The sequence below is a fragment of the Chiloscyllium plagiosum genome, chromosome 21 (genome assembly GCF_004010195.1).
Source record: "Chiloscyllium plagiosum isolate BGI_BamShark_2017 chromosome 21, ASM401019v2, whole genome shotgun sequence".
Classification (NCBI taxonomy): Eukaryota; Metazoa; Chordata; class Chondrichthyes; order Orectolobiformes; family Hemiscylliidae; genus Chiloscyllium; species Chiloscyllium plagiosum.
In genome coordinates, this window is record NC_057730.1 from 15,677,990 (window position 1) to 15,691,293 (window position 13,304).

The window sequence follows — 13,304 nt, forward strand, 5'->3', positions numbered from 1 at the left end:
TACATCCTGTCCCTCAGGATTCCCTCTAACAACTTGCCCACCACTGACGTCAGGCTCACCGGTCTATAGTTCCCTGACTTGTCCTTACCACCCTTCTTAAAGAGTGGCACCACGTTAGCCAACCTCCAGTCTTCCGGCACCTCACCTGTGACTATCGATGATACAAATATCTCAGCAAGAGGCCCAGCAATCACTTCTCTAGCTTCCCACATAGTTTTAGGGTACACCTGATCAGGTCCTGGGGATTTATCCACCTTTATGCATTTCAAGACATCCAGCACTTCCTCCTCTGTAATATGGACATTTTGCAAGGTGTGAGATCAGATGATCTTGGCATCATATCCAGGCAACTGTTCCTTCAAGAAATATGAATTGTGGCACCATACAGGCATGGCATAGCCTAGAACTAAGGGTAGTAATAGTCGAGGCTCCAATTTCTCTCCACACAACTGACCAGGAATCTCTTAGCAACTGCCATTGGGGAAAATTGGAAGGATTCATAAGTTGATACTTAACTCAATGTTTCCTTGTCCACCAGGTCCTGAACATTAAACATAAAACATGTGTCTCAGAGGCTGGGCCATTAGCCATTCTGCCACAAAGTTTCTTGTTCTCGAATAAACAACCAAATAACCAGGATGTTGAATGATGGGATATAAAACAGAGGCTGCGATACTCTGATCCACCCTAAGTACAGTGTTCACTTCCAATCAGCAACAATTTGCATTTCTGTAGCCCCTTTCAGTGATAAAATACTTTGAGATAATTCACAGCGGCCAGTAGTTGGCATCAAGCTATGGATGAAAATACTATCACATGTGCCTAAAAGCTTGGCAAAACAGGTAAAGAGATAAATAAGTTTAGGGAGGGAATTCCAAAGCTGGAGAATTCCAATACTTACCTTGCAGGTTGAGTCAGTAGTTAGGAAGGCAAATGCAATGATGGCATTTATTTTGAGAGGACTTGAATATAAAATTAGAGATGCATGTCTGAGGCTCAATAAGGTGCTGGCCAGACCACATATGGAGTATTGTGTGCAGTTTTGGGCCCCATATCTCAGGAAGGATGTACTGGCCCTGGAGCGTATTCTGAGGAGGTTCACGAGAATGGACCCAGGAGTGAAAAGCTTAACATATCAGGAACGTTTGAGGACTCTAGGTCTATACTCAATGGGAGTTTAAAAGGATGAGGGGGGATCTAACTGAAACTTACAGAATACCGAATGGTCTTGAGAGAATAGATGTTGGGAACATGTTTCCCTTGGTAGGAGAGACTAGGACCCGAGGGTACAGCCTTTGAGTAAAGGGAAGACCTTTTAGAACAGAGATAAAGAGGAACGTCTTCAGCCAGAGAGTGGGGAATCTGTGGAATTCGTTGCCACAGAAGGCTGTGGATTCCAGGTCATTGTGTAAATTTAAGACTGAGATAGATAGGTTCTTGATTATCAAGGGGCTCAAGGGTTACAGGGAGAAAGCGGAAGAATGGGGATGAGAAACTTATCAGTCATGATTGAATGGTGGAGCAGACTCGATAGGCTGAATGGCCAAATTTCTGCCCCTATGTCTTATGGTCTTAGCCAATGGCCAAGTCAACGGGGAACGTTAGCAAATCTAGGGTGTGCAATGCTGTGTGTGACAGAGAGAGAAAGAAGATAAAAATCACACAACACCAGGTTATAGTCCAACAGGTTTATCTGGAAGCACCAGCTTTCAGAGCGCTGCTCCTTCATCAGGTGGTTGTGGAATATAAGATCATAAGACACAAAATGTATAGCAAAATACTGCAGTGATATATTGAACAATATTGTAATATATTGTTCAATATATCACAGTATCTATGACCTGGTGTTGTGCAATGTTTAACTTTGTCCACCCCAGTCCAACACCGACTCCTCCACATCAGAGAGAAATAAGACTCTGCACTTGCCAGTGGTAATGTACGTGATGTGAATGAAGAGTCGGAGTCACTTTACCATGTAGACATCTAGAATGCCGTAGGGTACAGCCAATAAGGATTATCCAACTGAATCAGAAGTAAGGAGACTGGGACAAAAAACAGCTCAGATCACAGTGAAGAAGGGTGGCATGGTGGCTCAGTGATTAGCACTGCTGCCTCATAATATCAGGTACCCAGGTTCAATTCCAGCCTCAGGTGACTGTGTGTGTGGAGCTTGCCTGTTTTCCCTGTGTCCCTGTGGGTTTCCTTCCAAAGATGTGAAGGTTAGGTGAATTGGCCATGCTAAATTGCCCATAGTGTTCAGGGATGTGTAGGTTCTGTGTACTAATCAGGGGTAAATATGTGATAGGGGGTGGGTTACTGTTCAGACGGTCAGTGTGGACTTCTTAGGCTGAAGGCCCTGTTTCCACACTGTGGGGTTGCCCCCATTCCAAGCCATATTAAGTTTAAAAGCCAGTGAAAAAAATTTAGCTTCATCCATGACTCTGCTCAAAATTCATATATTAGCCAAACTGCTGTCTTGTTACTGCTGAATTTTATTTGATTTGTTCAATACACATTTCCAATTTGTCAACCTATTTGCCCACTTCTACAGATTCCCTAATAACTTTTATATCGAAATACGAATTGTTCCTATTCACGTTAAACACAGAGAGAGACATTCAAATTCTATCCAGGGACATAAGCACATTTTAAAAGTGTAGTTAATTTAATATCAATTAAACCTCATAGTGTGATTTATGTAAAAAAAGAACTGTGCAAAACTTAATGAGTGATTAAAAAGTTCCTTATATAAAACATTTTAAATATCCATTTTGAACTACTCTGGATAAAATCCTGATCCCAACATACAATTTCTTGTCAAGTTATTAACACAGATTCGGCTGTGCTTTCATTTTCTCCTCATCTGGGAAATCATTACAGCTGTAATAGTATAGGAGCGAACATCATCCCTGGAGCAGAAAGAGCAGGTGGATGGTAAAGATTTCAGAACTGCCCTGCAAAACTGAGAGAAATTTCAGCTAAAAGGAGATGATCATAAAAGTAACAGATCCAGGTGAAAAGATTCATTTTATCAAATATGTTACAATTCTGTACAGACATACAATTTTAATCCAAATTGAATCTATAACAAAGACAATGTCCTCAATCTGTAGACATCAGAGTCAACATTCTTTTTACTTGTAATTATTCTCCCTAATCAGATACGCAGTTCTCTTTAGCTGTAAGAAATTACATGATTTTTCAGAAGTGTTGAATACATACTTGTTGTAAAAAGAAAAGGACACATTGTGTAGGAGGAAAATGATGCACTTTTGATTGTTGTTGATCGCAATTATGGGTCAACGAGATGATCCCATTATTGCCTTCCAGAGTAAAATGATTGAGTACAAAACATAGTCAGGTCTTGTGGCTGACAAGATCAGGTTATACAGCAAACCTATTTTACAAGCTGAACTGCAGTGCTTGAAATGCCATTTTATGTGAGAGCAGGTAACATGCTATTTAGTGAGCACTGAAGAAGGGTTACACCCAAAATGTTGACTTCTCCACCTCCTGATGCTGCTTGGCTTATTGTTTTCTTCCAGCCTCCTCCCTGTCTAATTTGGTGCAGGCAGCTGTGTTTCTGAAACTTTCTCTGCTTCCCTTAGACACAGCCACTAAAATATGGTTGGGAGACACAGAAGGCTGTTCATCAGATCTACACAGTATCAATAACGTCACGTAAAACACTATTCATGAACTCTTAGCCCTCTTTTGAATTCTCAGTGGTATACCACACAGAGAGGGGGAGATAGCGGCGTCATGGTAACGTCACTAGGCTAGTAAATACAGTAGGAGAAAGTGAGATCTGCAGATGCTGGAGATCAGAGCTGAAAGTGTGTTGCTGGAACAGCGCAGCAGGTCAGGCAGCATCCAGGGAACAGGAGAATCGACGTTTCGGGCATAAGCCCTTCTTCAGGAATGAGGAAAGAGTAAATACAGTAGCTCAAACTAATGCTCCTGAAATCTAACTGCAATTAATAAATCTGGGATTGAAAGCTAGCCTCAGTAATGGTGATTGTGACACTATCATTGATTGTTGGAAAACTTCATCTGGTTTCCTAATGTCCATAAGGGAAGGAAGTCTTTCCTAACCTGGCCTATGTATGACTCTAGATCCACGGTTGACTCTTAACTCCTCTGAAATAGCCCAGCCACTCAGTTCAAAGGTAATTAGGTATTGACAGTAAGTGCTGGACTTCTAAGGACACCCACATCCCAATAAAGATTTCAAAAATAACTGAGTGCAACTTTCTTCAATTTTGTTGGACACATTTTTCTACAACTCAGTCACTGCAGAGAGGACCTCTCGCTTGATTCAGTTGAATTCCTGGATGATATTCCCAGCTTGTTTGAACTGAGTTCTAGCTCTATTTCCCAATACAAGGCCAGGTAGGACTGCAGTTGCACTACAGAAAACTGGCTGACCCACTGGGCACCCATCTGTCACTATTACCGGCAAAGGGACAAGAGCAGACATGAAATGGAAGGGGTTTTTTTTAATGCAAGAGCAACCTGCCCTTATGAAGTGGTTCATTTATTCTGGCAATGAGTGGCTGTTTGGTTTTGCCTTTTTGGAAACCAATAGCAACCAGGAAAGATTTTTGCTACCTTCAGCCCCAGAGTCCATTGGCTGTGACAGCCCTGAGTGGTGGTCAATGATGGCTGCCTTGACATTCAATCCATCACATGATCTTTCCAAATGGAAGATATTTGCCTCTGTCCTGATACAGCACCCCATAACAGGTTTAATTTTACAAATGAACAACATGATAAATATAATTTGTTAAAATCTGTAGGTAGATGGAGAAGAGAAACAATTGGTGCATATTGCCTCTACCTCTGGAATCTGGTTGTCTGCACAATGCATTTACAATATCTTATGTTTCGGATGAATTATTTCATTCAATTCCCTATGGAGAACAGGCAGCAGCCTGAGGATCCCTGCATTTGGATTGCCTGCCAGAATCCCAAAAAATGTAGGGAATTAATGATAGTATTTGTATGGCCATCATATTAAGACCCAGTCTGAGGAGGGGACAGGTGTCTGTAATAGATAATGCTTCCATTATGTAAAGGCACACTGAGCATGTGACCACAGGATGGAAACCATGCACATTAATGCTTGCTGCCCTTCACAGTTCAATAATTTTACAGGTAACAGTCGTAACCCAATGCAGTGTAGGAAGACAGATGGCTGCTTCCTAATAGAATAAGGCTAATAACTCCCTCAGACCCAACTGGCAGTCAACAGCTTGAATCTCACTAAAGGGCCTATATTTGGATGCTTACATAACGATTCTGATTTACTGACAAATTGGCCACAGACTGACCAACATCTCCCAGATTTCTGCAGTCTGCTACATCTTACACAGCGAGCTTGAAGAAAGGCTATTTCCCTAAATAGTGGAACTAAGGTGAATGGATTGAGGAGAGGGAGTGAAAGGACAATTAAAATTACACAGTACAGGACCAATAGAGACCTGCCCCTTGTGAAGAAATTCATTTATTCTGGCCATAGTTGTACATTTTCAGGAGATGGGTGTTTAGAAACTTTGAACATGACTTTCTGCCTATTTACTTAGGTGGTAGCAGGCTAAAATCATTTTTTAAAAACATTTGCCCCCACTTTGTGGCACGGTGGCTCAGTGGTTAGCACTGCTGCCTCACGGCGCCAGGGACCTGGGTGACTGTGTGGAGTCTGCATATTCTCCCTGTGCCTGTGTGGGCTTCCTCCAGTTTCCTTCCCCCAGTCCAAAGAAGTGCAGGTTAGGTGGATTGGGTGTGCTAAATTGCCCATAGTGAACAGGGATGTGTGGGCTAGGTGGATCCGCCATGGGAAATGCACTGTTATAGGGTGGGTCTGAGTGGGGTGCACTTTGGAGTGCTTAATATTGCAACCAGTTCCCAATTGCACACTGAGGACATTGTTGGCACATTTAATCAAGCATTGTGTATAGGTGTGCTTGTAGCATGCTATTTAAAATGGCAGTGAGCAGGATCAGAACGAACATCTGAAATAAGAATATAACGTGCTGGAGGAATTCAGCAAGATATGTAGAGAGAGAAACATTTAATCTTTCGAGTACTCCTTCAGAACTGAAGAGAAGTGGAAATGTGAAGGGTTTTACGCTGTTGAAATATAGAGGAACAGCAATTTAGAACAAAGAGCAGAGCCCTCAGCTCTACTTTACCTGCTAATTCCTGTTGGATTGGTGAGTTAAAATTCCCTACTCAGTTTTAAGCCAGTGTGCCAGTCATTCCTTCGTAATAAACCAGACATGAAGTCACTCGAACCTTATAAGCAGATTGCAATGTCTTCAACATTCTGCTGTTATTTGTGATCCTGTCACAAATCCTCTTCACCAAGCTCCTGTCTGATTCCAATATGTTCTCTCCTGTCTCTCAGATGCCCGGTGATGTCCGAGTCAATGCAGAGCCCCAGGTGTCCTGGATAAATGCATTGGTTGGGAGAATCTTCTGGGACTTCCTACGGGAAAAGTACTGGGCCGATCAAGTTGCTCGGAAAGTTCAGAAGAAGCTAAGCAAGATCAGGGTGAGCGCAATGAATGCTCAGAGTTGTTAGGTTCCAGTTAAATCAGTTGGTGAAGGATATTACAGGCAGGTGGACAATGACAGGCAGGAAAAGGCCCAGTCTCATACAACAGAGAAGCATGGTCGATCGCAGTTCAGACCGTTCCCACCTCTGGGTAGGAACCATTCTCTTAGAAGAGATGAAGAAAGCAAGGACAATGATTGCTGACCAGGAACTCCCTCACTGCATGTACTCTGGATGAGGGAAATATAGGCTTAGAAGTCATTCTACTCAAAGACAGGTGGTTTACCAAATGCTCACTACTACATTATCAGGACTTATATCATTACTGGTAGGGCCCTGCAGAGGGTTGCTGAACAGAGAGAGCTAAGAGCAAAAATGAAAATTGCTGGAGAAGCTCAGCAGGTCTGGCAGCATCCGTGAAGAGAAATCAGAGTTAATGTTTCGGATCTGGTGACCAATTCTGAGGAAGAGTCACTGCACCCGAAACATTAACTCTGATTTCTCTTCACAGATGCTACCAGATCTGCTGAGCTTCTCCAGCAACTTCTGTTTTTGCTGCTGATTTACAGCACCTGCGGCTCCTCTGGCTTTTATTCAGAGAGATCCAGGAATGCAGGTATGTAGTTCTTTGAAACTTGCATCGTAGGGTGCTGAAGAATGCATTTGACATGTTTGCCTTCATCAGACAGAGCACTGAGTACAGGAGTTGGGTTGTCATGTTACAGCTGTATAAGACATGAGTAAGGCCACATTTGGAGTACGACGTACAATTCTGGTCGATGTGCTCTAGGAAGGATGTTATTAAACTGGAAGGGATGCAAAAAAGATTAACAGGGATGTTGCTAGGACAGGAAGGTTTGAGTTATAAGGAGAGACTGGAGGGGCTGAGACCTTTTTTCCTTGGAACATAAGAAGTTGAGGGGTAACCTTATAGAGGTTTATAAAATTATGAGGGGCTTGGATAGGATAAATAACCAAAGTATTTTCTTTAGGAAGGCGGAGCCTAAAACCAGAGGGCATAGGTTTAAGGTGAGAGGGGAATGATTTAGAAGGGACCCAGGGTCAACGTTTTCACACAGAGGGTGGTGCACATATGGAACAAGCTGCCAGAGGAAGTGGTAGAGGTGGCTACAATTACATTTGAACAGGCACATTGATAGGCAAAGGTTGGATGGGGTATGGGCCAAACGCACGCAAATGGACGAGTTGGGCCCCAGGGTCTGATTCTGTGCTGTGTGACTCGAATGGTTAGAGTTCCTGAGAGCATATGACACAAAAAAAAATCCCACTGAGGATTAGAGACTTGCAGACAGGATGGCAAGAAAGAATTGAGCAAACACTGAGTATAATCTGAAATTCTTCAATACTTGATCAGACTTCAAATGCTATACTGCTCGCTCACAAGTCAACAAACACAGCATGCTATTTCTCACTCAATAAACTTGCAGTGATTCTCTCACACTATTCATGGAGAGTCATAGAGTCTTAGAGTCATAGGGATGTACAGCATGGAAACAGACCCTTCGGTCCAACTAGTCCATGCTGACCAGATATCCCAACCTAATCTAGTCCTATTTGCCAGCAATTGCCCATATCCCTTCCTATTCATATACCTAGGGGAGAAAGTGAGGTCTGCAGATGCTGGAGATCAGAGATGGAAATGTGTTGCTGGAAAAGCGCAGCAGGTCAGGCAGCATCTAGGGAACAGGAGAATCGACGTTTCGGGCATTCCTGAAGAAGGGCTAATGCCCGAAACGTCGATTCTCCTGTTCCCTAGATGCTGCCTGACCTGCTGCGCTTTTCCAGCAACACATTTCCATCTCTATTCATATACCTATCCAGTTTCCTTTTAAATACTGTAATTGTACCAGCCTCCACCACTTCCTCTGGCAGCTCATTCCATACACATACCACTCTCTGCATGAAAATGTTGCCCCTTACGTCCTTTTTAAATTTTTCCCATCTCACCCTAAAACCTATGCCCTCTTGTTCTGCAATCCCCCATTCTAGTGAAAAGGCCTTGTATATTCACCCTATTCATGCCCCTCATGATTTTATAAACTTCGATAAGGTCACCCCTCAGCCTCCAATGCTCCAGGAAAAGCCCCAGCCTGTTCAGCCTCTCCCAATAGCACAAACACTCCAACCCTGGCAACATCCTTGTAAATCTTTTCTGAACCCTTTCAAGTTTCGCAAAATCCTTCCAATAGGAAGGAGACCAGAATTGCACACAATATTCCAAAAGTGACCTGACCAATACTGCTGCAACATGACCTCCCAGTTCCTATGTTGGGAGTCTTGTTCTGCATTATCCATGTTAAATGGAATGATTTCTGACTATTGCGACATCTGTCGCTCTCTGGAAAGTGCTTTTAAATTTAGAAATAGACACATGGGAGCGATTTTAAAGGTGCCTTTTTATTTGAGGTTCAGATTACAGTTAAAAACTGTGGACACATCCCGCTCTGCAGCTTAATGCTTCCTTTGCTCAGATTCCTGTTGAGTAATAACTCCTTGGTGTTCAGTACTGTATTCTGTGTACACTGCAGCCATTACCTCCAGCCTGGCTATATATCAAAAAACTGCACGAGAAGTGATTCCTGTGACAAAGTGTCCCCGTTGCTCAGCATGTTCAAAACCTCTACCACCCCAGGCTGATCTATTTCCAGCATCTTGAGCTTTGATGAGGAAAAGTGATATTGTCATAGAGTCATACAGCATGGAAACAGACCCTCTGGTCTCTGTAAGGTCACCCCTCAACCTCCTACCCTCCAGTGAAAGAAGTCTCAGTCTTTCCACTCCGTTTTTATATCTCAAACACTCCATTCCCGGCAACATCTTGGTATATCTTTTCTGAACCCTCTCCAGTTTAATAATATCTTTCTGATAGCAGGGCAACCAGAATTGGACAGAGTACTCCGGAAGAGGCCACACCAACCTCCTGTACAATCTCAGAACCAGCGCCAACCATAATCCCAAACGAAATTAGTCCCATGTGCCTTCACTTGGCCCATATTCCTCCAAATATTGCTCATTCCTTTTCTTAATCCAAATGTCTTTTAAAAGTTGTAAGTGTACCCGCATCCACCACTGCTGAGGTTGTATGGGACATTGGTGAGACCACTTCTGGAGTAAGGTGTCCAGTTCTAGTCTTCCTGTTACAGAAAGGTTATTATTAAGGTGGAGAGGGTTCAGAAAAGATTTGCCAGGTTGCTGCGGGGAATGGAAGATTTGAGCTATAAGGAGAGGCTGGATAGGCTGGGACTTTTTTCACTGGAGCATATGAGGTTGAGAGGTAACCTTATAGATGTTTATAAAATCATGAGGGGTATAGATAAGCTGAATGGCAGGTGTCTTTTCCCTAGGATGGGGGATTTCAAGACTAGGGGAAAGAGAAGAGAAAGATTTAAGAAAGACATGAGGGGCAGCCCTTTTATACAGAGAGTGGTTTGTGTGTGGAGTCATCGCCAAGGTACCATACTCTGATAAAGTGGTGTAGAGCTGTGATTGTAATTTCTTTTCCTGTGTTCACCTAAGTCGTCACTTCTGCCCAGGGCAACTTCTCATTCTCATCCTTATTTTAAAATCCACCCATGATCCCCCCAAATCCCATCCCTGTAACTTCCTCCAGCCCTACACCCTTCTAAAATATCTGTTATCTTCCAATTCTTGGCCAACTGTGAGTTGCCCGATTCCTTGCTCACATCCTTTACAGACAAGCCTTTAGCTGCCTCAGTCCTAAACTTCCCCACCACCCTCTCCTTTCAAGCTATCTCATTGATCACGTTTCAGTCGCTTGTCCTAGCACCTTCTAATGTGACTCGGCATCAAATGTTGTCTTATAATACATTAAGGATGGCTCTATACATTTTGCAACATTAAAGTTGCAACAGTAGTAGACCTGCCAACTTTAAGGGCATTTAAATGGTCATTGGATAAACATATGGATGAAAATGGATTAGTGTCGGTGAGATGGGCTTCAGATTGGATCCACAGGTTGGCTCAATATCGAGGGCTGTAGGGTTTACACTGTGCTGTAATGTTCTACGTTCTAAAGTCACGTTAAAAATGCAAGTTGTCATTGAATGATAAATTAAGAACTTCAAAGATCACAGACTCGTCTATCAATTATATTCAATGTTATTTAAAGAAGGCATGCAAGTTAATATTGTGACTTTATGTCTCACATTAGCTGCCATATTTTATGAATGAGCTGACCCTTACAGAGTTGGACATGGGGACATTGCTACCTGTGGTCACCCGCTCTTCAAGCCCATCTGTCAACCAAAAAGGTGAGTACTTTCCAAGCAGGCAACAAGGCTGTTCTCACTGTCATTGGGATATAGGAACTGGAGAGACCGTTCATAGACCCAATATAGGACAGATGTCAGAGGTTGTTTCTTTACTCCGAGAGTAGTAGAGGCGTGGAACACCCTGCCTGCAACAGTAGGAGACTCGCCAACTTTAAGGGCATTTAAATAATCATTGGATAAACATATGGATGAGAATGGAATACCCGTAGGATAGATGGGCTTCAGATTGGATCCACAGGTCAGCACAACATCAAGGGGTGAAGGGCCTCTACTGCACTGTAATGCTCTATGTCCTATTCAGGATGTCTAGTCTGCTTCACCATTATAGATCATGTCTGATTATCTTTCAATGCCATAGTCCCATTTCCCATCGTGTCGTGAGTAACTAGAAATCCATCAAATGTTATCTTGAACATGTTAACTGGCCCAGAACAGGTGCAGAATGTCACCGTCACCAAGAAGGCCTTTCTATCTAGAGGACAGGGGTCACAGAAGTTAAGCTGCAGTTATTCGAAACTCTGGTTGAAGCCCCCAACTGGATGACAGTGAGCCATTCATCTGTAACTGAGCTGTGTCGGGAAAGCTGAAAGCGAGGGCTGAATCAAATGGTTTTGAGATTATTGTTTGTTTTTTAGAGTTTAAAGAATGCAACATAGACTGAATTTGGGGAAATACAATCAATATAAAATGTGCATGTTCTCTTACTGCTGTGGTTCATGGTGTAGACATGGGATCTCACAAGATGCAAATAAGCCTCTAATGTATGCAGTGACCGCAGTAGTCATGTGAGAGAAACTCTGCTAGAACATTAGAACGAGAGGAGCTTAGGACTGAGGTATCTTTTAATGTTAATGTTGATCTCTCTCGGCAGCTGCAATACTGTATCCTATACTCTGTTCTGTTATCCTGATGCACTTGTATAGAACGATCTGTCTATAAAGCATATTATGCAACATTTTTCACTGCACCATGGCACATATGACATTAATCAATCAAATCAATCAATCTGCTGCATGATCATCATGCTGCTAGATTAGATTAGATTACATTACATTACAGTGTAGAAACAGGCCCTTCGGCCCAACAAGTCCACACCGCCCCGCCGAAGCGCAACCCACCCATACCCCTACATTAACCCCTTACCTAACACTATGGGCAATTTAGCATGGCCAATTCACCTGACCTGCACATCCTTGGACTGTGGGAGGAAACCAGAGCACCCGGAGGAAACCCACGCAGACACGGGGAGAATGTGCAAACTCCACACAGTCAGTCGCCAGAGGCGGAAATTGAACCCGGATCTCTGGCGCTGTGAGGCAGCAGTGCTAACCACTGTGCCACCGTGCCGCCCAGGCGTGCATTCCTGCTACTTGGTGTTAATGAATTCTGCTTAAAGAAACAACCTGAGATGTTGCCTTTGCCTATCTGAACAGGCAAACCCATACCAAAGCAGATAGATTTGATGATCTTTAAAATGAGGAGGTTTATAAGGAAAGTTGTTTCTTATATATGTATAAGCCACAGATATCTACCTCATCACATCAAATCCCTGCTCTCTCTTGAGATTCAGAACCACACCAACGAGTGTGGGGTTGAACCTAACTATTCCTACCACACTGTAATGGATAACGGTCCTCTTTAACCTGATAACCTGCTGATTGACTGTACTATTTTGCAACAAAGTTGTGAGTAGCATAGACATCTTCAACCTTAGCTCATTCTTTTTATTCATTCATGCAATGTGTGCATTCCTGGCCGGGCCAGCATTTATTGTCCATCCCTAATTGCCCAGAGGGCAGTTAAGAGTCAATCACTTTGCTGTGGGTCTGGAGCCATATGTAGGCTAGACTAGGTGAGGATGACAGTTTCCTTCCCTGAAGGACATGAGTGAACCAGATGGGTATTTCCAATAATTGACAATGGATTAATTTTAATTCAAGACTTTTGTTGAATTCAGATTCCACCACCTGCCCAGAGAATTCCTAAATTATAGATTATGAGTGAGGTTAAAATGCTCAACTTGTCTAAAATGGCATCAGTCTGCAGTTTATTTTCACTTGAAGTGGTTGCATTTTGAAAGAGTGTAATCTGGGATGAAAATATGTTGATTTTTCTCTGTTGTAGTAAATTGTATTTATCTGGATTAGGCAAAAAATTAATCTGCCTCTACAGCTCAGTCATGGCTTCCTTCCATCCGTCATCTAGTCACACTGGAAAGAACCTCGTGCTTCCCAATGTTCCCTCAGTTTGTTACGATTGTATTTTGGATGGGTTTATCAAACAGTGGAGAATGGTGAGGGGGTCAGAAAGCTACATGGTGACATGCATGTTCTCAACTTGATCAGGAATGGATAGGGTTTGTGCCCTCACTAGAAGCTAACTGTCCTGCGAAATAAATTCCTGGCTGTGGCATTCCTATCTGTCAGCCATGG

General features: G+C 42.9%; 1 protein-coding gene across 4 annotated transcripts in view; it reads left to right on the forward strand.

Annotated features, from left to right (window-relative positions):
* The window catches only part of tex2l (testis expressed 2, like), a 106,976-nt gene that overhangs the window by 62,616 nt on the left and 31,056 nt on the right, over positions 1–13,304 (forward strand). For 3 of the 4 annotated variants that reach the window (XM_043711315.1, XM_043711316.1, XM_043711317.1), the window contains exons 6-7: positions 6,410–6,556; positions 10,752–10,851. In XM_043711315.1, coding sequence (XP_043567250.1) covers positions 6,410–6,556; positions 10,752–10,851 — 247 coding nt within the window. The remainder of the gene's footprint in view (positions 1–6,409; positions 6,557–10,751; positions 10,852–13,304) is intronic. The other variant, XM_043711318.1, reaches the window with a different exon arrangement.